Source organism: Myotis nattereri, assembly GCF_964212035.1.
Source record: "Myotis nattereri genome assembly, chromosome: 9".
Classification (NCBI taxonomy): Eukaryota; Metazoa; Chordata; class Mammalia; order Chiroptera; family Vespertilionidae; genus Myotis; species Myotis nattereri.
This window is the reverse complement of record NC_138084.1, coordinates 51,642,931-51,670,900: the sequence shown is the minus strand read 5'-3', so window position 1 is coordinate 51,670,900 and position 27,970 is coordinate 51,642,931. Positions and strand designations below refer to the sequence as shown.

The following is a 27,970-nucleotide window of genomic DNA, read 5'->3' as shown; positions in this document are numbered from 1 at the left end:
GAGACACAAACCAAGTTTCTCCATCATTCTATTTATTACATGTATGAATATTAACATCTCATGGTATCCATCTAATTCAGTCAAAACCAACAAATGAAAAAGGTTAACCATGTTTCAAATGAACATTCTTACAGACTCCCCTGTAACTTAAAATAGAAATATGTTCACTGCATTAAATTATGACAAATTTGAAAAATGTCATTAAAAAAAAGTCACCTTTAGTACTTAAATATATTCGTTAATTATTTGATGGCATCAATGTCCAAGTTAAAGAATAAAAGTTGCTTCATTAGATATTTTTCAAAAAAGGACATCTGGGTGGTTCTCTATAGCTGGAGATATATATATAATATATATATATGCATAAATGTCCTATTGTTTCTAAAATTTTTTCAAATCTGGCTTTCTTGAGAAAAGTCCTGCAGCACTCTCTCACAACCCCCCTTTGAAGGATAAAACTAACTTAGACTTTGCTTTAGTCATGAGAACTACCAGAAAAAAATCATGTTGAAGTTGCTGTTTCATTCCATTTTCACCCAATAAAAAGTACAGAAACACTGTCTTTATTTGATGGTGTGCATAAATATTACACTCCAGGGGTAGCAAAAATATTTTTTATTTATAATTTACAGTTTCACAAGTGAAAATCGTACATTTTTACACATACAATTTCATTTTGTTAAATTTGCACACATCTACAGAACTTTCACACAACAAGCACCTGAAACTGTGCAGGCAGTAGGATATGCAAATACTAAAATGTATTTATTAACCAAATGATAGCTGAAGGCCCTGCCTCAGCTAGAAAATTTATATAGATAGATCTATATATACAGTAAAAAATTCTTCACCTACATCCAAACAGCAGCTTTTTTAAAAAGAAAAACATACCTTTTTCATTTTATTTAAACTGACTCAACTGTATCATTTTCAGTTTTAATTTCAGTGGGTGTTGCTATGCTCTCCTCTGTACAAGCTGGTGGGGTATCAATTTGTTCTTCCTTAACTTTGGGACTTTCACAGGGTTCCTGCAATTCATTTTTGACAATGTTCAACATAATGTTCAAAGGGTTTTCAACTGGTGTCTTGCTGGGAGATGGTGTACAATCAAATGAAGATGTCTACAAAATAAAAATTTAATGAGTTTTATAGGACAATTATATGGGCAAAGAAACATTCATATACCACATGCAACTGAAATACCTGCTTCCCCACAAAACAAGACTAAAAAGCCTAATCTTTTGATGGCCTACATATATCTACCAAACTGCCTCTCTGAACCCATGAAATAAATATTTGAAAGGCAGTATGTTCTGTTCCATTGTTTGGATTAAAAAAATGGTCAGTATTAAAAAAGAAGTTTGAATTTCTAAGGGAAACACATTGATATCTTTTTCAGATTTCATGTGTGACCATTTAAAAAGTATTCCTATATTACAAGGCTGAGTGAAGTATGTAAGAAAAAAAGCAGTATATGCTACCCATAATTCTAGAAACCGAGTCCCATCATGATCCTTCAAATCTGTTTTCCTCACATTTCTCTATGACTAGTGCTGTAGTAAAAGACGTCATCATGATTGAAGTGAATGGAATGCAAGGAATAAAGAAATTTAAATCAGATTCTATCAATCTGACTCCAATATAAGATTAAAATAGCAATAATGCTCTGATGCAAAAAATAACTATTAATGTTAATGAGAACAGTAACCAAAAAGAACTTACATTTTGATAATCTTCATAACATGATGGATGATAAATCTGAAGCAAAAAGAAAAAAAGTAGATATTCACATGTATATTCATTTCTAATGGCTACTCTAGTAAGATTTTCTTTTCTAATTTAAACCAAAGATAACTATGTTTGGAAAGAAGACAAAAATCAGTTGTTTACAAAAATGGATTAAAACATTTTTCATCCTGATTTCTCTTTAAAGTTGGCTTTCTGCATTTAAGTAGGTAACATGGTATGCTTTCAAGGCAGTAACAGTTTCAATGAAACAGAAATTTAGAATATTGAAGTGTGGTTAGGCAGAAAGACTAACTAGATTCAGAAGACTTAGTCCTGGGTTTATCATTAACTAGTTATGCAACCTCTTATATAAATGAGTCTAGAACAAGATGACTGCTAAGATCCCTTCCAACTCAAACACTGACTAAATTCCAATACCTCTGAAATACCTTTTTTTATTAAAAACTAAAACGTTTCTTTCAAAGTGGTGAACTACCCCTACAAAAAAACAAATTTTAAAGCTTCCTATAAAGAACTGAAAATTACCTTTCCATCCACTCTAATGGCATTCTTTAAATGCCACTCCTCCTCTTCTTCATCCCAGTATTGTTCAAATTGTTCTTGACAGATTTCACAACTCTAAAATAGAGTAATATAAAATGAAATGTACTAATAGAACACATTGAGTAAAAATACATAAACATTAAGTGGAAGGATTTGAATTATCTGAAAAGTTTAAACAATGTTTGACATACAACAGATACAAAATAAGTTCTCAGAATTTTGCATTCTTCCACGGAAAAAAAGCAAACATTTCACTGCTATCAGTCACTGATAGATATTACGTAAATAACTACAGTGGTTATAAAACCCCAAGTCAAATCATATTAGAGTACAACTGAAAAGTAACGCTTACATGAAATCTTAGTATTACTGAAAGAGAGATGTAAATAAATGTTTATTTAAAGTGAGTGACATGACCAGAGGTAGAAAATTTAACATTCTTTTCTTACCTCCACTGCTCCAGCTGGCCCTGCCGGTACACTTTGGAACTCCTTTTCTTTAGCAGCTTCCTGAGTTTTGAGCACAACTTCTTCATGCACCTTTTCAAAAAACTGGCTCTTTGCACGTTCTTCCAAATCAGCTATTTCCTCAAATTCTATCCAGTCCTTAAAAGGAGTTGATTTAAAAGATATTTTTGTTTGTTCCTAAACTTTTATTGCATATTACTCATTATAATGCCACTTAAAGGTATGGGTGCCTTCTACAATATACCTTAATATTATTTAAAATTATGCATTCTCACCCTAACCGGTTTGGCTCAGGGGATAGAGCGTCGGCCTGCGGACTGAAAGGTCCCAGGTTCGATTCCGGTCAAGGGCATGTACCTTGGTTGCGGGCACATCCCCAGTGGGGCGTGTGCAGGAGGCAGCTGATCGATGTTTCTCTCTCATCGATGTTTCTAACTCTCTATCCCTTCCCCTTCCTCTCTGTAAAAAATCAATAAAAATATATTTTAAAAAAATAAAATAAAATTATGTGTTCTCTTTCAACAATATTTGTTTTAAAGGAGTCAAAATAAGTAAATAAAATTATGTATTCTCTTTGAGCCCCATAACTAATAGACAATATAAAGCCACTAATTACACTTTAGACCTTAATATTAATTTTTCATTGCCTCTAGACTTACAACTACTAAATTTAAAAAAGATAAATTTTATGTACAATTAAAAAAAAATCAGTCATAGCAACTTGGAATTTTAGACCTAGAAGAAATCTGTGTTCTTCTCTAATTTCAACAAAAAACAATACATACTGTTCAAATTTCTTTTATTTAAAAAACCTTTTATATTCTAGAGGTCAAATACTATTCAAAACATTCACAAGTTAGATCCCAGCAATTATTTAAACCAAGCATGTCAAACTCGCAGCCCACATGTGGCCCACAATGAATATATTTGTGACCCAACCAATATAATGGTATGTAAGAAACGTTTTAATAAAAATTTTGTAACTTAGTTTTTACAATATCCTGTTCTACATAATTATTAATAATGAACTACAACGTTTGCTAATGACTGATCCCTATAATCGTGCTGCATTCATTTCCCTTATACACCGGCGCACCATTTCTCTCCACTAACAGTAGCAGCGAATATTTTAGCAGCCAATTGCCATGTCATTAGTCTTGGACTGACTTGTTTGGTGTGTACAACAGGAAATATTTCACTTTCGGAGAACAAGAAAAATGGGTTTATTTGTGTTATGCTTATTAATTTGTGCAGTTATTCAATGTCTGGTAAGTTAATGTTCAAGAAGAAATATTAATTTTTATTAAAATGTTCTATTATGTTAACGATTAATCATGTATTTCAGACCTTTGTATTCAGCATATCTCTATCGAAATAAACCTATGTTTCTATGAAAATTGAAGCTTTTGTTTTTTTGTGACCCACATAAACTTAACCCTTGTTTATTTGGCCAGTGTTAGCCTTTGACATGCTTGATTTAAACTAGTATACTTTTAGAATGATAGAATTTAAAGGTTGACAGTTCAGAGACATAAGGATTACGTACTGTTAAACTGTAGTACCAACGTCTATGAGTGACTTTTCTGCTAACGTCTTTTTCAGTTCTATTTTGCCGATAATGCCAGTCCAAGTGATCTGCATAAACATCTGTCTGTGATGTTGTAAACCTCATTCCACAAGAGTAACACTGAATACCAGTGTACAGTCGATTTATAACACTGTCATAACGTCTGTTTCAAAAAAACAAAAAAAAGAATCTTTAGTTTTTAATGGACTTAAAAAAAAAGACAATTACAAATGTTTCCATTTTCTATTATTTTAATAATGCTGATGCCATTATTATGTGACAAAATAATGTTACTGACACTCTTTCCTTAACTTGGGTGAATTTTGGAACATGAAGTCTATCCTATAATTGACAGACCTGGCCTAATTGCTTATTTCCTTTTGGCTAAAAATGGAATGACCATGTGCTAACTAATAAAGCAATAGTTGGCCTGTTCTTAGACTAGTGTCAGTATCAAGGCGGACACAGCAAGCAGACATGGCAGAATAATTAGAGTTCACCTCTCCAGATTTTTGAAGTTCTTAGTAACTCAACTGCTCCACCCTGGTCTAAAGAATACTGGAAGAGGTACAGAAGCACTAATTATATGGATTACAAAAAAGAAAAATTAGAAGACTAATGGGAAACTGAAATCAGCAATAATCATTTTTTTAAAATTAGAGGTTCCCTACTTTGAATGAAATTGCATACAGACCAAGTAAATCCACAAACAGGGAAGTTAGGAACGCCAAACAATTTTTTAAATAGCAGAATAAAGCAAAGGACAATATACTAGTACTTTGTATACCAGCAAACAAAATAAATAGTGTCATAATATTAATAGTGAATGATTTAATAAAAAATATTTATATAACTGTAGAAGAAAATTGGTAAAACAGTAAAAACTAGCTAAATCTTCACTTTCAGAAATTCAAAAGACTTCTAAACATGATAAATCAAAAAATGTGATAAATCACCCCTGAAACCTATAATTTTATTAACCAATGTCACTCCAATAAATTCAATAAAAATTTCAATTAATTTTTAAGAAAAGAAACATGATAAACCAGAAAATTAGGGTGGAGCAAAAGTAGCTTTAGAGTTGTTTGGATGGAAAGTAATATAATAAATCATTAAAAATAATACAAATTCGTGTCCTCACAACTGTAAACCTCTATTTTTGCCCCACCGTGTATGCATGTATATTGTAAGAAAATAAGAGAAGTAAATGCTAGGAACCATGGAATTTAAATGTTCTTTTATAACTAATATAGGCAATAGAAAATTATAAAAAGATATGCACCAAAGGTTAAGAGTGGTTATCAGTAAAGTGGGAATTGTAGGTAATTTTATTTTCTTGATTTCTATTTTCTAATTTCCCATAATGACTATGTATTACTTATTAAGGGAAAATAGATTAAAAAAATTTTTTGAAATACTATAGTACAAAAATTTAATTCTCTTAGCCCCAAAAGCATAAGTATATCAATGAAGAAAAAATAATGATTAAAACAGAAGATGAGTGATTATAAATACCTAATATTTAAACCATCTGTATTTGTTACACCAAACACAGATATGAAAAAATAGAAATTTGGGGGAAGCCTTGGGCCTAAGTATTTGTGCAAACATATTTCAAAGGGGGACTTAAAAACAGGCTTCCTTAAATTTATGTTATGTGTATTTTACAACATTAAAAAAAAAGAAAACAGGCTTCCTAGACTTTAAAAGGGGCATATAAGGGGTAAAATTAATAGCACTAATAATGTCCACTGTTAGTAAAGTCATTGCCCTTTTTATCTTAGAAAATTAGAAAAAAAATTAGATTACATACTGTTTTAACTCTTCAATTGTAAAATTGGTAAGATCTGGAACATCTTGATCTTCATTTTGATCTTCCTCCTCTTCAGTGGGAGGCTGAGCAGCAACTTCATTTACTTCTTCAATTGAAAAGAAATACACCAATTTCTCAATACCATTCTTCCACGTATTTTTTTATAGGGAAATACTATAGTGTTATAAGCAATAGAGAACCCCATATTGTCTATTTAGTGCTTCTAAACTTCTATTTATTTACTGGCCAAAATATTTATCACTTATTTTGATAAGGGATATTAGGTTTGACCTTGTAAAAGTCAATCTTCACAAAATTTTACTACAGCAATATTCAAATTATTTGTAAAAAACTAAATTAACATAGTAAAAAGTCTGTACATTATCTATAGAAATGTTAATAAATTGAAATAATGTTCACTACAAAATTAGTAATTCCATCTCAGAAAATTTTAAAATAATTTTATTATAAACCAATTCTATTAGATTTCCAAAAAAACAGAGTATACCCTAAAAATTCAATGATTGTACGTAAGAACTTTTATAACTTACATTATATAATATTATACCATACACCTGTATAACTAAATGGAGCTTTGTAGAGATGAAGTATGGAAACATACTTACGTGTTGTAGCTGAATCAGGCTGGGACAATTTGAGAATTCCTGTTTTTAGCAGTTTTGAAAATAATTCATTTACATCCACCTGACTGAGGTGATTATCAGGATATGCCTTAGGAAGGGCTCCTTTAAAAAAATGAGAGTCTCAAAATGAAAGAACTTAAAGACATAAATTATACTAAACATGAAAAGTTTTCTTCATTTCTTGAAGATGTCCTATCAACAATAAATTTTACAAACTCTTGTTAAGGATGACTATAAATTACATCAAAAGCTCCTAAAATGAACTTTACAGATGGGTAAGTAAATCATCACCTCTTAAAAATATACTTTAGGATAAATACTAAAAAACACAGATACTTTATACTCATACTCCCTTCTATGCAATGCAGCACATCACTTCCAGCCACTTCTATTTCCAACTACAGTGGGGCCTTGACTTACGAGTGTCCCGACTAACGAGTTTTTTGAGATACGAGCTGTCTCTCGGCTGATATTTTGCCACGCTAAAATTTAGTTGCGAGTTAAATTTGGGTTACGAGCCAGCTTCAGATACCCCACCGCTAGTTGGCGCAGTGAACGTCACAGTGAACGCCACAACATCAGCCCAGCATTCAATTCATTGTTAATGGTGAAAATTGATTTGACATACGAGTAATTTGAGTTACGAGCTCCGTCACGGAACAAATTAAACTCATAAGTCAAGGCCCCACTGTATCTAAAATTTTTTATTCCTCATCTTCTGACTATACTGAGGGGTGTGGGGAATGAATACTCAAAGCCCAAGTGGAAGTACTCCTTCCTCAGCCTCCACCCCCCATGACTATCCAGGGGAAATAATGCAGGAAGATGAACAATGTGGCTCCAAGTATACCTGCCACTCTGACCTTTGCTGAATTATTGCACTTGCAGAGCCGTTCAAACTACTGCTAAATAGGCGTGAGGATTATCAAAATCTCAATAATTGAGATAAAAATTATCTCCTTAAGCTCACTGGTAAGGAATCAATTCAATTACATACTTTGTTAAGCACTAATCTAATTATGATTCTTTCACTCAACTATAAAAGTACTAGTGACCTGTAGCATGAAATCGAGGGAGACCCAGGACCCCTCCTCCTCCCGTCCCCCCACCGCACCATGGGACTGCCCTGAGTCCCAGAGTCCCGCCCCGCATGGCCAGTGTGCCATGGGATGGCCCTGAGTCCTGGAGTGCCGCTCCAATGCCCCACACCTCTGGGCCGAAGGAGCGGATGCCCGGCCCCGCCCCCGTGGTGCACTGGCAGAAGTTGCACGAAGCAGCCAACGCCGGGACCCTACCCCCTACCCCGTACCCCGGCAGGGCCACAGGAACCCCAGCGGCCACCAGCCCTGCCCCCACGGCCCTGCTCCCACTGTGCACGCTGCCATCTTGTGATGGCATTGCGGAGTGAGGGTCAATTTGCGTATTACCTCTTAATATATAGGATTATTTCAATGTATTTGTATGTCACTGCATCTCACTATACTTCTAGAAAAGGTTATGGAACACCAAAAATTCCTTCATGGGAAGAAATTCAATTTGCATCCACAATACACATAATCCCTGTTCTTAACCACTGCATACTCTTCCACTTAGCACAATGCCTTCGACACAGAGACTAATTAATGTCTATTCAAATTAAATGTCTGAATACATGAATGAATAAATAAATCAACCCTGATATCAATTACAATAGCATTTCACACATTACTTTAACATTTACCTTTCATTAGAATTATTTGTCTTAGTCCTAACTAGCTATTTACATGTCTTCAGATGGCCAAGTTTAGTGATCAAAAATATGAACTATGAAAAAAAAAATAAAACATGAACTATGGAACCAGACTCCTGAGATCCTAACTAGAAATCCCACATTTTAGTTGTGTGACATGATCAAGTTGTTTATCTGTACCTCAGTTTCCTTTACCTATAAAAGGGTAATAATAATTGTTCCTAGATTGTTATGAGGAAAATGAATTCATAATTTTAACACACTAAGATGTTTGGCACTATATATAGTATTTGCTTCTTTTTGTTTTTAAATTTGCAGTTTTGCATACTAACCTCAATGCAACAAATCCTCTACCCAACAAGAAAAATTAAATTCTAAAGTAAAATACATTAGAATGTATATAATGTATTTAAGTTACAAAATACTTTTGCATATATGATCTCATTGATTATCTTATAAAAATTTTTCTGGCAAATACTGACTTTTATCATATTCTGTCTAGAGAGGAAGAAAATGAAGCCCAGAGAGGATTTGTGGTAATAACCTGCCTATCTAGAAATAGAGTGAAATTCCAAGGCTGGTCTTCTGACTTTAGATTCCAAATTCTTTCCTTCCCTTTCATTACAATGATACCAAAAAACATTAATTAACCTAATCAAACTAGAAATTAAAAACAAAAAGCTTTCAAATTAATTGAGTGAATTCCTTATGATGACACTGTTTAAGAACTAATTAATAAACTAGTACTTGGCTAGGACTTCCCTAGTTACTTCAGAAGATTTGGACAACTCCGTAACCTTGTAAACTGAATAGTACCATGTTAAAGCATGTTTCTGAAGATTCAAAAATAAAACAGCCTAGCTGGTGTTGCTCAGTGGTTGAGCATCAACCTATTAACCAGGAGGTCACAGTCGTGGGCTCAATCCCCAGTAGGGGGCATGCAGGTGGCAGCTGATCAATGATTCTCTCACATCGACTTTTCTCTCTCTACTTTCCTCTCTGAAATCAATAAAAATATATTCAAAAAACAAAACTTATTTTTAAAGCCCTTGTATCCAATATTGTTATTATACCCATAACGATATTATTATGCTTCACCCCAGAGTAACAAAGATGCTTTTCAGTGTACCTGGCTAGAGAAACACAGTTTTTTCCTACTCTTTTAACATGTTGGGTATAATTATTATTTGAGTGCCCATAAAGACATATAAATGGATAAACTTTATAAGGCAATATCCCCAGTATTTACTTAAAGTTTATTGAATCATCACACATATACATAAAATATCAAATAATGAGATTTCTGAGGTTTGCCATTTATCACTTTAACATAAGTATCACATCCCTCCCCCACACCCCATACCCCACACCCCCACTCCCCCTTCCAGCTTCCAATAGGTTTCATTCCTCCCCTTTTAAATGGTCTACTAGTCCTGGCTAACCATCCCTAGTTGTAAATAGGATCAATGTGAACACATCAATAATGTAAACAAACTCAGTAGCTATTCAACAAGACAATAAGTATTCGCCTTTTGAAAAACACAAAGGTCAGCAAGCACATACCTGAAGGATTCTGAACAAATGCTCCAGGATTTTGTGGATGAACTGGTAAAAATTGTTGTCCCTGGCCAAATGGTACTGGTTGAGCAACACCAGTCAGAACCTTTAAGAGAAACATTGGTTTTAAGAACATCTGTTCCATATTTTAAGTAAAACTTTAACATACTTACCACATAAAAATATTCACATACATCTTAAGGCCTGGTTTCTACAATAAATATTTACAAGTGAAACCTGACTGGGTCACTTCACTTATAGGCTTTCTACAAAAAAAAAAGGAACAATAATACCTTCCCAAATCTGTTTCATAGAATTATAAAGAACTGAGAATGGATGTGAAGCTTCTTTGAAAAGTTGAAGACACCATGAAAGTATCAGTAACAACTAGCTGTGTGGCCTTATACAAGTCACTTTACTTGCTCGTGCTTTCTCTTATTTTACAAATAGAAGAACTGACATCCAGAGATGTCACCTATACTTAGTCATAATGGCTAGAGTTAGCAGCAAAAATGAGACCAGAACTCCTGAACATCAGGTGTCAAAAGCCAGTTTTAATTAGCAATCTGAACTCTTTTGTGATCATCTTGCTTGGCCATAATACTTTGGGTTACAAAGTAGATTGTAAAAGACATCAAGAGAATGTTAAAAAAAATGAAGTAAGTATTGTGCAGGCATACAAATACTGTATTTGTAGTTCAGAATGAGGTAGGACTTCAACATGTTTCCGCTATGTAAATAACTATCCATTCATAAGCCTTATTCAGTATCCATGTTAACTTTCAGTGGTATGTATATATAAAAAAATCCAATTCAGCATAATGTACCAAGCAAGACTTAGTCAAGTCCCACTCCTAAATATGTCAATAGCAGTATCATTTCTTTTAAGAACACATAATAGAGTAAATCTATGCAGAACAATTTTTTTTTCAAATTATTGGATATCAACAGAAGTTTGCTTTCTATCAATAATGCTTATAATGTGCTCTAGCGGGTTTGGCTCAGTGGATAGAGCATCGGCCTGCAGACTGAAGGGTCCTAGGTTCCATTCCGGTCAAGGGCACATGCTGGGGTTGCAGGTTCAATCCCCAGTAGGGGGCATGCAGGAGGCAGCCAATCAATGATTCCCTCTCATTGATGTATCTCTCTGTTTCTCTCTCTCTCTCCCTCTTTTCCTTCCTCTCTGAAACCAATAAAAATATATTTAAGCCCTAGCTGGTTTGGCTCAGGGGATAGAGTGTCAGCCTGCGGACTGAAGGGTCCCAGGTTTGATTCCGGTCATGGGCACATGCCTGGGTTGTGGGCTTGATCCCCAGTAGGGAGCACGCAGGAGGCAGCCAATCAATGATTCTCTCTCATCTTTGATGTTTCTCTCTCTCTCTACCTCCCCCTTCCTCTCGGAAATCAATAAAAATATTTTTTAAAATAGTAATGCTTATGTGATTTTAAAAATCTTTCTTTTAGTTTTACATTTTCTTCCATGCAATGTTACTAGTATAACATGATTTTGTCACAGTAAGAAAGTGTTAGCAAGTGCAAAAGAATACCAACAAGTGACTGTACATATTTAGGTGATAAAATGAATACATTTGGGCGGGAAGTCACAGGTTGCTGTGTTGATACTAATATTAAATATTTCTATTTGACTGGAATGACTGGGAAGGTGCTGCTAAGTAGGAAGAGAGGAAGAAAAATATTCATAGGCTGTAAAAGCATGGACAACTTGATTTTCTTAACTCAGACTAAGGAAGTTCTTAAAGAGCAATCTAAAAAACAAGGTTTAGCCCGGCCGGTGTGGTTCAGTGGTTGAGTGTCAAACCTATGAACCAGGAGGTCACAGTTCAACTCCTGGTCACAGCATATGCCCAGGTTGCGGGCTCAATCCCGATCCCCAGTGTGGGGTGTGCAGGAGGCAGCCAATCAATGATTCTCTCTCATCATTGATGTTTCTCCCTCTCTAGCTCTCTCCCTTCCTCTCTGAAATCAGTAAAATTTAAAAAAGAAGATCTATGGTTACTTTAAAGCTTATAAAGGCTCACAGTTCTACAATGTAGCAGAGATCTATAAAACACCCTCACAATTATATACTTTACTAGCTTTGTAGCCTAAAGCAAGCAAACAAAAACATAATGGGGAAGCTATCCAGGTGTGAAGGCAAGAAGTATAAAGGAAATATCTATACTACACAGCATGATTTTGCTGTAAACCTAAAACTACTCTAAAAAGTCCATTAAAAAAAAAAAAGTGTGGCCCTAGCCAATTTGGCTCTGTGGATAGAGCATTCAGCCTGCAAACTGAAAGGTCCCAGGTTGATTACGGTCAAAGGCACATGCCCCAGGTTGTGGGCTCGATCCCCAGTGGGGGACTTGCAAGAGCCAGCCAATCAATAATTCTCTCTCATTATGGATATTTCTAACTCTCCCTCTTCCTTCCTCTCTGAAATCAATAAAAACATATTAAAAAATAAAAAGTGTGAATATGTGCGCACATGTGAATGTGTGTGTGTGTGTGTGTGTGTGTGTGTGAGAGAGAGAGAGAGAGAGAGAGAGAGAGAGAGAGAGAGAGAGAGAGAGAGAGAGAGAGAAGTAGGTTTCTCTAGCTACTGGAATAGCTAAAGTCAATTTTTGAATGAAATTGCAAATTTTAGACCTAAGACTCTCTTCCCACTTCCCTAGCATGTGGGGTTTTGAAGTACATTAAAAACTTGCCAGTCTATGAACTTGTCTCCTGAAGACCTTCCTCAAACACTAAAAACATTAAAAACGATTCATATCTCCACACAACCTAATTTTAGAATAAATACAAGACTTACCTGTTGAGATGCCTGAATGTTTCCTACTGTTATTGGAGCAGGTAAATTGCCAAAGTTTCCAAATTGAGAACTTTGAAGATTCTTTTCATCAAAATAGTGTCCAGAAGCTCTGCTAAGGGGATTTGAGAAACTCTGGTTCCCAGGGCCATGTGGTCCATTAAAATTTGGTCCTTGAGGTGAATCAAATATTTGTTCGTGTCTTTGGAATTGCAGTCCTTGGGATGGGGTATTAAAAGCATTGCCAGGCGGCTCATTATATGGACCAGTCTGATTGAAAGAAACAGATTCAAGCCTTTGTGAAGGATGATTGTCAAATCGTGCGCCTTGAAGACCAAGGGGAATATCAAACCTTGATGCTTGCTGGTGTTGTGGCCCATCAAATCTTTGAGGAACACCATCAAATCTTGGTTGAACCTGCTGTCCAGGTGGTCCATCAAATCTCTGTGGGCCTGGTTGACCAGTTCTTTCAAATCTAGGACCTGGTTGACCATGTAATCCATCAAATCTTGGTAAGAGTGATGGCTGACCTGGCTGCCCATCAAACCTTAAAGCATGACAACCTTCAAATCTTGGACCACCTTGACCCAGAGGCCCTTCAATTCTCAGTCCACCTCCTGGAACAGGACCCTCAAACCTCATTCCACCTCCTTGTTGGACTAAGGGTCCCTCAAACCTGATCCCAACCCCTGGCTGACCATGTGGACCCTCAAACCTAAGGTTTCCACCAAGTTGATTATGTTGTCCTTCAAACCTCAGACCAGCTACTGACTGACCATGGGGGCCCTCAAACCTCATTCCAACTCCCTGCTGTAGCAAAGGGCCCTCAAATCTGATCCCACCTGCTGGCTGACCATGAGGTCCATCAAACCTAATTGCAGCTCCTGATGGACCATGACCCCCCTCAAATCTATGTCCACTTACAGGCTGACCTCGGGGATTATCAAATCTAAGCCCACCCACAGGCTGACCATGAGGTCCCTCAAACCTCAGACCTCCCACAGGTTGACCCCGATGTCCCTCAAACCTGAGCCCACCCACAGGCTGGCCCCCTGGTCCTTCAAATCTTAGACCACCTGCAGATCCCTCAAACCTCAGACCAGGGGAACCTTCAAACCGAAAACCACCTCCGCCTGCTTGACCAATTGGCCCTTCAAACCGCAAAGGTGTCCCTACTGGTCCTGGAGGACCTTCAAATCTCAAAGGACACCCGCCTCCTAGCTGACCTTGTGGTCCTTCAAATCTCAAAGGACCAGCTCCCCCCATTTGTCCAGGTGACCCATCAAATCGAAGAGAACCTGGTGCAGGAGGTCCATCAATTCTAGGGCTTAATTTATTAGGTCCTTCAAAAATCATCTTGGTTGGGCCATCTCTTGTTACTGATGGCCTACTAGGTCCATCAAATAACGGTCTGTCTTCAGCTAACGCTGTAAGTCGCTGATTTGTATCAAGGCCGGCGAATCGTGATGCTGGGCTATCTACAAATGGTTTATCTGCATCTTCATATCTAGGTCGCTTAAGTGGAAAACGATCATTGAATGGTGACCTCTGCTCTTCTCGCACACCTTTTAAAAAGAAAATAAATTATTTTCCTTGAATCTGAATTTATATAAAATTATCTTCAAATCTTTCTACATTCATGTAAATGCTTATCCAAAAATATCCATAACTATCTCACTTCATTACAGGGGAGGGAAAAGACAACATCAAAACAGCCGGTAAAATGATGCCCTCTAAAGTCAGACACACCTGGATTTTAAAAATCCCCATTCTGTCAACTTACTAATTATTTTTTTAAAGCAAGTTAAACTTCTCTGGTCTTATTTCCTATCTGTAAAATGGGGATAATATATACTTCGCTGGGTTGTTGTGAGGGTTAAATCGGATTACATATATAAAGAACCTAGTAAAATACCTAACATATAGTTGGTTTTATAAGTATTAACTCTCTTCCCTTCCCTCTGAGGGAAAAACAAGTTGAAACAAAAAAAGGTAGTCTGAACAGTCACAAAAAATCCATCCCCACTTAGCTGTTCATTTTCCCTTCACTGCTGTGTGATTCAATAGGCATAATCTGATTTAACTTTCTACCTTTAGCAGAGACTTGCTCGTCATGTCTTCTCCGGCCCTCATGGGGTGAAAGATTCTCAGCATAAGAACGACTCCCAGATATAGGAGAAAGACGTCTTGCTCTTTCACTAAATTGTTCTTTTCTGTCAAACTGTGCTCCACTATTCCTACTTGCATGTTTACTTTTGGATGGCTCACATTCTATTCCAGACAACAAGGCATCAGTCAAAGGGTAGTCAAAAATATCAGGATCTAAGAGATCAAGTCTTGGAAATGAATGCTGAACCTGTGTCCTTTTCAGTTTTGCTTTATGTTCATAGTAGGTTAATTCAGCATCAGATAAGAGAGGTTTCTTTTTTAATCCACCTTTATTTTCTTCTGAAGGACTATCGCGTACATTGCATCTATGTTTACCTTCTTGATACTGAAATAGCTGTCGAATTTGATGCACAACAACAAGGAACTCATCCTGTGTAATTTCACCAGATGCTAAACGTTCACTCGTCTGCATGGGATGATAAAAAGAAATCAAGTATTTTAAATATAAAAAGCACTTACAAAATATTTAGACAAAAACAATATTGAATACATGGGATCATAGTAACTACCTTTTGAAGTAATTCTCTTTTGCTTGCAAGAGTTAACTCTTTAGGAATCTGAAGATTGGCATCTACACTTAATCGATGCTGTTGCTTTGGGGCTCGAGGTGACAAAATTCCTTTAGTGCTTGACCAGCTTTCCCTATGCCTTAGATGAGGAGATTTACTATGGTCGTCACCTTGTTGTAAGCTGAAACCATAAAAGCAGTATGTTACTTCATAAAATTTAAATACTCAGGACCATATTTAAGAATCCTTTTCAAAGAATCTAGTTAAACTGATTGTATGTAATCATGAAAGTTAATTAAGAGCACAAGATCTTAAGTCAGGAAAATCAGATAAATTCTAATTCTTTCATGTCCTGGGTATGCAGCCTTACATAGATTAACCTTTCTAAACTTCACTTTCCTAATCTGTAAAATAGGAGTAATGATATTTAACCCATGATGTCATAAGAATTAAGTGAAAAAATAAAGCAACAATTACAGCACTCAATGAACATTATCCAATTTTTAAGTTAACACTGTATTTTAAAATGCACATATTATTTCACTTGATTTAAAATGTGAACATCCTACCTTTTATTTTCTTCCCAACCAGATTTCCATCTTTTGTTAGACTTGGAACTTGACCAATTTTCTACATTCTCCTTTGGTTCAGTGCCTGACTTTGTAGAATGCTGACTTGTAGTTTCTTGCGGTCGTTCCTCTTCAGTCTTTTTTATTCGCCTTGGATCTCGAACATCCTGTTTAGTACTTCTCTTAGCATTTCTTTCTTCCCTGGAAGGTGGCATAAAGTCTTCCATATGTGACTGCTTACATCCAGATTGGCGAATCTTTCCAGCTTTGGCTGTCGAGGTTGGAGACATACTCCTTTGCCTTCGTTTGGGTGACCGCCTATCTCTTCTCTTAGGAGAATGTATAATTGGTGACCGAGACTTGGGTGATCTCGATCTTGATCGCTTTCTAGTACTTGATCTCCCCGGTTTTGTTCCCTGTTTTTCTGAGTCTTCCGTTATTACATCTTGTTTTTGTACAATGCCATTAACGATTTTATTTCGACTTCCAACCAGTCTATGTTCAGATGATTTCATATGCTCATCTTTATCTTTTTTTTCTGACGTTTTTCTCTTCTCTTTTATATCATCATCTTTGCTATCAGTCTTATCTTGAAGATGTTTTTTTAATCTTGGATCTCTCTTACTCATGTCAGACACCCTTGGACATTCAGATTCTTGATTTTTCAAGTCTTTTGTGTGAGAGAATTTGTTTTTCAAAGGTGATGGTGATTTAGATTTAGATTTAGATTTAGAATCTAACTGGTCAACTTCTTTCTTGGTTATTTTTTCACCTGATTTACTTTTTTCTTGTTTGGATGAATTTAGTTTTTCAGAAGGTATAGTTTTACTTGTCTTAATATCAGATTGGTTTAATGTATTCATTAGAAATTCTTTTCTGTGACTTTGATCTTTTCCATGAGAAGAATGCTGACTCATCCTATTAAGACGGGGATCCCGGTTTGTTCCTTTCAAGTCCTGAATTTGTAAGGATGGACCTGCACGGCTTTTTTCAGGTTGCAAAGGAATCTGATGGGGAGCTTTAACTGCCATAGGGGGAATTTGTGAGACATGTAATTTGGATGGTGCAGATCCAGGACCTAAGTTGGATGTCTCCTGCTGAACACTAAGAGAAACTGCCTGAAATACAAAGTAAATGTTCATATTAATACTGCAAAACATGCAGATTATCTATCAAGAAATTGAAATCTAGAATATGCTTTATTCAATAAATCCATTTATTTAATACTGTTTTCACATTGAATACGTCTAATGTTTAAGTGGAGATTAAAGTGAAAAGAGAAAGTTCATCTACCTATGTGGCCTGTCATTTCTTACTAGTCCTTTACTTTGGGATTTTATAATATAATCTCTAGGTAGATTGAAAAAGTGGCACTAATAACAAATGTACAAAACTCCCTTCATGAACTTCCCACTCTCAAACTTAAGTGCCAAGTAAAATAACTTTGTATAAGGTCATTCGTGCATATGAACATGTAATCTTCCTAGTCGTTAATTTTGTGGTGGCTTTTCTTTTGTTTCCTTCTAGGAACCTGACTTCTGCTCATGAAGCACAAGCTCATAAAAGATTCAAGACTGAAAAAGCATTCGCCACAACACACCGACCATACTGGGACTGATACTAAATCTAAATGATTTAATTGTTAACAAAACTAAGGTGTTATCTACAAAGATAGCAATCCAATAGAAAAGTACTTGAGAAGAAAATAGTGTACAGTTTATATTCGAGTTTTACAGTAAGGATATAAAAACTTGCTCTAATGCACCATAATTTGTGAAAAAGTGGGAAAATACACTATGAATAAAAGTAACATGTTAAGAGAATTCAAACACAAAATAATTACTTCTCTATCAGAAGACATGATTGAAATATTTAAAATGTAGATTTCCTGTACTTACCAGTTGTGCTTTAGCTTGCTCTAGTTCAAGCTCCAGCTTTTTCTGCTGAAGTTCTAATAACTGTTTTTGTTTTGCAAGTAACTGCTGCCTTATTAGTTGTTCTTGGGTAAGATTCTTTTGTATATCAGGAACAATTGGAGGAGTGGAGATGCTAGGGGAAGTGACCACTGTGCCAGGTGTTGAAGGCTCTTCAGGCTATGAGAGAAAATTATTTGTTAAATAACTATGTATCACAGCTAAATAGGAGGTTAAGAGGGAACTGAAAATTATGAGTTTATCTCTTAATACCATCCACAATTTTAAATGGCCAATCATGTTTAAAAACACACAGAAAATTTTTCAGGAATTTAAAATCCAAAGAAGGATAATATGTTATACCTAAACAAGAACATATTTTTAAATGTACTGTGAACCTGAAGAGGAAAAAAAACAAATTTAAACTGTTTCAAGCACAGGATATTTTTGATATTTCTTTCTAGCAAGAAATCTTAGAAAAGTCAAAATTTGACAGTTGAAAATATTAGTTATACACCATTCATGTAAAACTTACCGATTTATTTAAAAATTTAGGATTCACATGGATGCTAGATGTATTCACATTGGGGGGTAGAGGTTTAATAGGCCAAGCAGGATCTAATGAATTGACTCTGACATCCAGGGCATAAAGTTTCTTCAATGGGAATATCTCATCCCATGTGGAACGTAATTTAAATAAACTTTTTCTAGTATTTTCATCCACCTAGAACAACAGAACAATTCTATGGCTTGTTAAGTCACTATAGAATGTTTTAAATATTAAGTATAAAGCTAGATCAGTCTCTACTTTACATAGAGCACTCATACTGCTCATTCATAAATATATGTACAACAGTATTCGATATAGTTTACAAATGTTAAAGAAATTTCTCCCTGAAAAAAAAAAATTAAAAAAATTAAAGTTGTCATCACCTAGCCTTCATGAAAGCAAACCACTAGGCAAGTCTTTCTACTTTTAAAAGTACAATTACACAGGAAGTTTGGCTTTGAGATTACTGAGACAAAGAACTACTATATGCAGATAGAGCCCACAGATGCTCATGTGATGTGCTTCAGAAAAACCTCAAAGTCCCTTACGGCCAGAATGCAGATGTGGAAGACTTATAAATGGACTTTCTTGCACTTGCTTGTAGCCAAATAAAAGAGACCCATGGAAAAAAAAAGTGCAAAATGTTTTCAAATTTTAGGTCTTAAAATAGCATTCCTAATGTTATTCTTACTCTGGACAAAACATAAGACCATAAAAGTAGGGAACAGTTTACCTGATGGCTTAAATTTCTTCAATTATTTACATGGTAGTGCAAAGTTAAAATTAAGACAAAACTATCTCACTAACCCATCTTCTGCAATACAATACGGTTGATACCTCACAACAGACTATTTGTGGTGTGGAAGGCACCTTAATAAAATTAAAAATCTTACCCACTGATGAGCTTAGTTTTATAACTTAACTGCTCATGCTTATGATGGGCATAACTATTTTTTAAATTAGCCATCAGAGAAACCTAAGGTATTTAACTTCAGGATAATAAAGCCTTGACTACATTCAAGTCTTCAGATAATAATTATACTACAAGGTCATTTTCATCAACTGTAAGGTCTTAAGGCCCAGTTAGATTCAGTAAAGATATTCTATCAAACACCCAAATGAATTTGAACATATTGAAACTGAAGCCAAGTTGGTTTAGCTCCCCAACTTCTATAATGCAGAGTTAACTTCTCCTTAAGGCCTTAGGCTCAGGTAAGCAGTATTTAGAAAAGGTGTACAATACACTATTAACAAGCTCCTTAACACAATCTGAAATACAGCTTTCCAAATTTCTTCTGCATGTACTTACTTAGCAGTATTTATTTTCTCTAGGAGTTTAAAGGGGAAAAAATTGCTCAAGTAGCAACTACTTTTTCTGTTCTAACAAGCAAGTAAAAATTATCTGATAATAGTTCTTTCAAAATAATCCCAATTCTCCTAGTCTGACAACTCTTAAGTTTTCTCCAAACACGAGTACTTCTAAATATAAGAACTACCGATTTCTTGTTAGGAAACAATCTCTAAACCTAATTATCTTATAAATGCCCTTTTACTAAATTTGAAAAATAAAGCCTAACAGGAAGATAATTACTTCAGCAAATCCCTTGGCCTCCTCAACATAACTGTATTTACCAAACTACCAGATACAATGTTATTGAAGGAATGTACAATCTCTAGGTCTAGAACTAACAAACCTTTCTTCTAAACACTAAGAAGTTAAAAAGTACTTCCAATATAACCTAAGGCAATTAACTGGTCCACTATTCACACATACCTAGAACATTCATATAAAACATACTTGAATGGATAACAAGAGGAAACAAACAAAATCACGAAAGTTTCAGAAATCAATGGTAGGTTGAGACACACTGGTAAATTACACTTTTTTTCTTTCCAGATAGGAATAGCCAACAACCTAACACCAGAAATATAAACAATGAAATTTGAAATGCTCTTGATAGCTTCAGATCTTTTTGCCCATCTAAAATCAAAGTCATCTAGGGGAGAAAATAGGGGACATCTGTAATACCCTCACCAAAAATAAATTTAAATATAAAAATAAAAGCCAAGTCATCTAATCTTGAATGGATATTGTAAAACTCCTAGAATGAGTTAAAAATCTAACATAAAACGCTAACTTAAGCATGGTACTTGGTAAATGTCCAAGAGAAAAAACATTTCACCACCCAAGAAAACCCAACACAAAGGCAAGTATTTATTTAATCAGGAACACATTTTTTTTTAAATTCAAATGTTTCTAAATGCATATATACCTTTTCAAACACACAAATAAATGTTGCAACTAGATTTTTAGTAAAGGCAGTGAGATACTCTCGTCCAACGTTTTTCACGATAGAATCCATAAGATACATAACAGGAAGCTTCTCTGAGGAAGGAGCCTGAATAAAAAGAAACTGATAAGTTTAGTATAATGAATTGCCACCAAAAAATACTTTTAAAAGTGAATTTTTAAACATACAATACAGACCTCTATTTTTGTTGATAATTTAAAATTAACGTTTATGAAACATTTGTGGTCAATCAAGTACTGATTTCTTACAGTGATCTTTAGCTGAGCATACAAAATAAGCTCAAAATCACCATTAAGAAAACCTTAATCTCTAGTATATTCATTTAACACTCAATTTCAGGTTCATATGATAAAGACCTGTTTAAAGTGACCAAAAAGTAGGAGGGAGATATTTTCTGCAATCCAAGTATAAGCTTTGTGACCCACATTAACAATGGTGTACCTAGACTCAATGAAGTTTTTAGACTTCTGGCAGAAACCCTAATTTCCATAAGCATATTTTATATGTTAAAGTCTATGAAGCTTTTGTTACCTGTAAAATCATTAGGATTATTTCTCTATAATCCAATGTACAAAGAAATCAAGTATACTTCACATATGAAGTTAATGGCAAAAAAAAACAAAAACACTTTTAAACTTGCAGGAAGGTGCAAGTTGTTACTGATACAAGAAAAACTGGATGGAGCGGCCGCTGAGTCATGTAAATCAGGTTGAACTTGACTCTGGAAACCAGGATTTGTCCTGAAGATTTTCTTCACAGCATGGACTCTCCGTCGAAATTATTTTTCCTCTGACATGCACAAACCAGAGGTTCTAAATTTGTGCAGAGCCAGTGTGGTGATGCGGATACAGGTGGCCCTTTCCAAAGCAAACAAATGTTTCCCCAGTTCAACTGGAATGTCTACCCATCACTGGCTTTAGAAGGCACAGCAAGCTTCCAGAAAGCATCAGCAGGTTCACAGACTTGCTGAGGAGCATTAAGACACACCATATAAACTAAGTGTTAAATCCGACTCCACAGGAGCATCCATGATTTAAAAAAAAAAAAAAAATTATCCCCATTTACCCATCCCACGTGTATAGGAATCTTAACCCTGAACAACACTTACCCATAGCTACCTGAAGCTAGGGTAGGCTCACAGTTCTGCAGTACATAATTCCATCATATTTCACAAAACCAATTGCCCATAGAAGTGTGTAGAAGTGCTCTTGCTTCTGATAACCTTTACTACAACCAAAGTTGACTAAGGAAACCTTTGAATAACCTTGTATGAAAAATTTCTTTTCCGGTACTTCTAATAAAAGGGTTCACAAGGCCACTGCATGTGGGTAAATTAAGAATCAACATGTCAAATGCTTTATTGCTGTGTCTTTATCTTACCATGTCATGTTTTACACCATTTTAGTCATTGTGATCCTTATGAAAACAACAGGCTCTCTATAAAACCAAAATCTGTTCAGTAGGCTAATTTTTTATTGTCCAGTGAATCCTGTATGTAATATTTTTCCACTACTGTCTCATGGGAGGAGTCAAATTAAGTGTGAATCCTTAAGTTTAGCAATGCTGAGATGCTAGAGAATAAGGACACAAACATCCACCTCCAGAAACACAAAACCAAGCCAGTTTGCTACCAAAGGACAGAAAATCCCTCCCCTCACCCTCAACCCCAACCCTGATTAAGGTATTTCCCCAAAGTGACTTTTACATCTTTTCCTCAATCTGGCTTTACAAAAATAATCAGGAAACGTGTGCCAAAAAATTTTTAGCTGTCTTTTATCAGCAAATAGTCCATCTATTTTCACCACTCCGTGTAGCCATACACAAATACAAGTTTTAATGTGACCACTATATTCAGCATTTACTTTTCACTTCTCGAAGATGTTCAGGATCCATAAAACCCAGCAAAGAAACTTGAGTGACAACCTGAGCTACTAAATATTAGGTTCTGTGGAATATTAGTAATCCCCCCAAATACTAGGTATTTAGATTTTAAAAATCAATGTTATTTTTAAAAAATGCAAGTGGTTTCATTTGTTAAAAAAGGCATTCAATGTCAAGTTAAGCCTTCAACAAGGCAAAAATTAAGTTTTCATGTCCAACATGTTTGTGGTATCAATAAAAAGGATGTTGAGTATGAGGAATGCTTCCTTTTTAAATCTCATACTTTAAAAAAAGAACAATAGCTGTTTGACACCAACATTCACAGGAAAAAGAGAATGAAGGCTTGTATTTTAGTTGCCAGACTGAGCATGACAAACTTGTCGGGCCCTTAAAAAAACAAAACAAAAAAAAACCACACACACAAAAAGAAACCTTACTTTTTATCCTCTTTAAATTAAGGTATGAAAGGACCACCTGAAACCGTGTATCTTGTGAATGGATTTACCCAAGAGTGGATGGAACCTAAAGAATGAACCCAAGTCACTTAAAGACTTTTGTTTAAAACACACAACCACGTAGATAAATAAAAATAAGTCTTGGAAGCAGATTCTACACCTTACAAAGGTAAATAAAAAAGACAAATACATATTTTATATGTTTTATTCACAAATTTTATAATACCAATCACACATTTCAAAACCATTTATTAGTCAGACCACTCAGTTTTACACTAGACAGAAACCGCCTCTAAACAATATATTTGGTGGTTGTTGTTAAAGTGGCCTTTTAAAAGGGGTTCACTCTGCTAAAAGGAGGCTCATCCTGATCATTTCCATCACTAACAACTAGAAAAAAACTAAACCATAAGTACAAGCTTGAAAAAGAACTTAAAACGTAGTGCTGGGAAACTATTAGAACTCATTATGATAACCAAGTTGAACAGTAACTTTTAAGTGACATATCACTCCCACATGAATGCACAGAACAGGAGGACTACAGGGAAATATAGGGTGGCAGAGGACCCCTTCTGTCAAGGGGTGAAGAAAAGGCACGTCTCCGCTATCAGGGAAGGGAGGAAAAAAGAGAGAAGGAAGAGGAGGGACTGAACTTTTCAAAAAAAACTGCCAAGTACTTGTTACCCAATGGGCCAGTTCTCCACCTACAGGTTGGATAAAACCTCCTTCCCTCCCGCCCCCCACACCCCACCCTCAATCCCAAGTGCCCATTTGGGGGGACGAATAAAGCACTCCGAGAGGAGGATGGAAGTTCTACCTAGCCGCCCCCACCCCAAAACGGGGCTGACGGGTGTGAGCAGCTGCCTGGCTGGCAGGGAATGGCTTCTTCTCTCTTCCCTTTTGCATCATGTGCTTTGCAGGCGCCATGTTGGGCTCCTAACAAGCGGCTGCTCCACTCGGGGCCAGTGCCCGATGCCCACCCCCCGGCAGCTCGCTCCCAGGTCCCCCTTCACCTCCTTCCAACCCACACAGCACAGATCACCCAAAAGGGCTCTGGGAGGGGGAGCCGGGGGAGGGGGGAACCACTCCCCACCTTCCCAGGGGCTTAAGATCCTTTTAACTCTCAACTTCCCCGCACCACCAACTGCCTTCAAGTCCCCCCCCCCCCAGGGCTCTATTCGAAGCGGGTGTCGGGCTCTACAATGCGGTGGCCTAGATAGGGAGCTGGTAAGCGGAAGTGGGACTCCACCCTTCACCGCCCCACTCCCTCCCCGCAGGAGAGGCCCACGCTCGAAGCCTGGGCCCAAGACCGAGCCAGAGTTGGAGGGGGGAGGGTTGGAGGGGAACGCTGTCCCCCTTTGGATGGAAGCGAGACCTGGGATGAGGCTGACACTAAAATCAGGGAGTATTAGAAGAATAGGAGGCTGCGGGGTGTATAAAAACCTTGGCGGTTTGGGCCTCGATGAGAGAGACGATCTCCTTGGCGAAGGGCAGGTTCTCCTCGGCTAGAATGGTCAGCATATTGATGTGCGGTTTGCTATTGAAGGTCAGGTCTTCGAGGGATGACTGATAATCCCGACAGGCGTCCTCCCGGGCCCCCGCGGTACCGGCCTCGGCCGGCGTCGGCTCTGACATTGCGCCGCGGCCCCCCTCCGAGGTCCGCCGCCGCCGAAGCTGAAGCCGCTCTCGACACCCCGCCTCCCTGCCGACTGCGCTTCCTCTCCCCGGCTCTCTCGCGGCTCCGGCCTCACCACATGCTGACCGCGGAGGGGGGTTGGGGGACGACACGGGGGGGACCTCGGGGACGCAACGCCGCCCTCTCACGGGTGATCTCCGTCCACTTCCAGCCGCCTCTGGAGCCTCTTTCTCCACAGGCACAAAATGGCGCCGGCGCAGGCGGCTCCAGCTCCGAAAATGTCTGTGTTCCCAACCGCTGCGTCGTGCGAAATGAGCTAGGGGAGGGGAAATGTGCGGTAAAGGGGCGGGGCCGTTGAGCAAGAACGAACGTGATAAGCTGGTCGTGGTGCCGTCACACGCCCCGCCCCCGCTCTTCCGCAGAACGTCCGGACACCGTCCGCTCGCCGCCCCGACCGGGGCTTTCGCAACACCTCGGGCTCAGAGGTGCGGTGGGAAAGACGGGCCCTCTCATTGGCCAGTTCGTAAGGGACTGTTCGGTCATTTGTTACCATAACAACCCATTCTGGGAGGCCGGGAGGCCGGGGGAGGCCGTTCCCGAGGCCCAACCCAACCGTTTAAGGGGAAAGCTCAGCCGGCCCCCCTTCGCCCCGCCCTCTGCGAGCCCCAAGCCACTGATCAGCTTTGTCAATCATCCTCCTCCCGCCCTCCCCTGCGGCGGGGTGGGGGCCCAGGGGGGCGGAGGCTCCCTGCCCGCCCCATCCCCTTCGCCACTCGAGGCTCAGGTGCTCCCCAGAGCCTGGGCGGGGCCAGCTGCTGCGGCCGCTGTCTCCCAGCACTGAGCGGGGTTGTGGGGGGCGGGGGTGGGGGTGGGGAGAGAGACTCCGACTTGACCCTTAACCTCGGGAGAGTCGCTCGAGTCGTTTCAGCAAGCTGCTGCCCACACCCGCCAACAAAAACACTTAGGCTAAAAAAATAATAATAAAAAATAAAAACACCTAGGCTGGCTCTCTTGAGTTGAATCCCCAGGAAAAGGTCTTTATTGAGAGGGGGTGTGTGTGTGGATTTGGAAGAGATCTTTGAGGAGCCCCCGCTGGTCATCACACACTTCGAAACAGCCTAAGAATACGCTGTTGGGGGCACGTCGGGAAAATGTGTATATTTCAACTCTAAGGCTGTTTCCCAAGCTTCTAAAATCCTATTTGGAGGCTGGAAATGATACTCTACAAGCACAGAGCATTCAACTAATTCTGTCGTGCAACTGCAGCATAATACAATCTACGAAAACGGTGTTTTGTTTTTCCATCGCGTAAAGATAGAAATACACATGTAGGCTAAAAAAAAAAAAAGAAAAAGAAAGAAAGAAAGAAAAGGACCAAGTAGATAAAATTTGCTTCCTTAGGTTACCAGGCTCTGTAGAGACACTTTGTTGTTCCCCAGAAGTAACCGCTCTGAAGAAATAAATGAAGCAATTCCTTTATTTGTCCCCTGTAAAGTAGAATTTTTATTTCTTTTTTGTTTTGTGTTTTTTAAGAAGCTTTATTGAAGTATAATTGATATATAATAAACTACACATAAAGATTGTTTTGACATGTATTTTTCATTCTTAATGTGATACTGCATACGAATGAGAAGTAAACGGGGGAGGAGAGCTTGTCTTTTCTCATGTGAAGCTACGAAACATTGTCGAAAACTAATTATTGATCTCAATAATTTCATACCATTGTTAATGTGGTATTCGGCTTTAATAGACCGTTAAAATTTAGGAATTGTCTGAGTTCCTGTTTTCTGAAGGGAGATAAATGTCTGGGCTAAGATAGTCCTCTAACAGTTTTCTTTGTAATTTTAAAGGTGAATTTAATTACTAAACTTTGAGGTATAGGACATATCTGCCTCTCCTTTTTAATATTCCTTTTAACAAGCAAGTGTGCTTCAAAAATTTTTAAAGTTTTCGAAGCTCTAATTTCGCTTCTATTTGTAACACTCCCAGGCTGCACAGAGTAAACAATATATGCTTAGCATCACATAAAGCAACAAATCTATGCACCCACAAAGGACACAGAAAACTCAAGAGTGAAGTAGCAATCTTACTCAAACCATGTGCAATACTATAACAAGACTATTTTTCTTTTTCTAATATATTTTTATTGATTTCAGAGAGGAAGAGAGAGATAGAAACATTAATGATGAGAGGGAATTACTGATTGGCCGGGTCCTGCACGTCAGACGGAGCCCGCAACCCAGGCATGAGCCCTTGATGGGAATCGAACCCTGGACACTTCATTCCGCAGGCTGACGCTCTATCCACTGGGCCAAACGGGCTAGGGCAAGACTATTTTTCTTTATATCCTCAGGACAGATAACAAACTACATAATCAGTATTTTTAAATATACAAATAAATGCCTGAAACTTCTCCCATGATAGTTTTGGTGCCAGTTCTTTCTTCAGAATATGCACCTAATGGCCTCTTTGCACCAACATTAAGCCCCAGCTATCTTCCCATCTCTGTGTTATTTGCAGTGGTGAACCTGATAGGCCCTTAACCCAGCCTTCATGAAATTTAAAGCCCAATCATAATTATAATCTCATAGAGTAATATGAAAAAGTGCTACATCTGACTAGGAAACAGTGGGTATTTCAGAACTATTTTAAAAAACGAAACCCATTGACTATTGTATTTCTGAAGGATATGAAACTTAATCTTTTTTTTTTTTTTTTAAGGAAATAGTGTTCTCCCTTGGTTCACAGGGTGCAAAAGAAGTTAATTTCTCCTAAAAAAATGTCTTAAAATAAAAAAGCTCTGTTCTAGGCAATCAATTACCCTTCTGATGTAAATTTTTTATGTCATTAGAAAAACTGAAATGTGTATACTAAACAGAAATTACAAAAGGAAATAAGGAAACAAGAATTAGAAAGCGCCCTAACCGGTTTGGCTCAATGGATAGAGCGTCAGCCTGCGGACTCAAGGGTCCCAGGTTCGATTCTAGTCAAGGGCACATACCTTGGTTGCAGGCACATTGCCCCAGTAGGGAGTGTGCAGGAGGCAGTTGATCGATGATGTTTCTCTCTCATCGATATTTCTAACTCTCTATCCCTCT

The 27,970-nt window shown here is 37.5% G+C and overlaps 1 protein-coding gene across 1 annotated transcript; it reads right to left on the bottom strand.

Moving 5' to 3' along the window:
* Nucleotides 1-15: 15 nt before the first annotated feature.
* Nucleotides 16-25,157, bottom strand: PCF11 (PCF11 cleavage and polyadenylation factor subunit). Its single transcript, XM_081100458.1, has 16 exons — nucleotides 24,680-25,157; nucleotides 20,862-20,987; nucleotides 18,574-18,762; nucleotides 18,024-18,218; nucleotides 16,126-17,243; nucleotides 15,557-15,737; nucleotides 14,970-15,453; nucleotides 12,882-14,443; nucleotides 10,076-10,175; nucleotides 6,766-6,885; nucleotides 6,140-6,245; nucleotides 4,306-4,489; nucleotides 2,742-2,897; nucleotides 2,275-2,367; nucleotides 1,723-1,758; nucleotides 16-1,121 (listed from the first exon to the last, which is right to left on the bottom strand). The coding sequence occupies exons 1-16, from the start codon at nucleotides 24,869-24,871 to the stop codon at nucleotides 906-908; spliced, it is 5,058 nt and encodes a 1,685-aa protein (XP_080956584.1). The 5' UTR covers nucleotides 24,872-25,157; the 3' UTR covers nucleotides 16-905.
* Nucleotides 25,158-27,970: the final 2,813 nt, after the last annotated feature.

Coding starts and splice junctions, on each gene's coding strand:
- PCF11 (XM_081100458.1), bottom strand. CDS start 24,871: ATGTCAGAGCCGACGCCGGCCGAGGCCGGTACCGCGGGGGCCCGGGAG. Junction 17,244..18,023: donor AGCAAGCTAAAGCACAACTG/GTAAGTACAGGA, acceptor TTTGTATTTCAG/GCAGTTTCTCTTAGTGTTCA. Junction 15,454..15,556: donor AAAGAGAATTACTTCAAAAG/GTAGTTACTATG, acceptor CATCCCATGCAG/ACGAGTGAACGTTTAGCATC.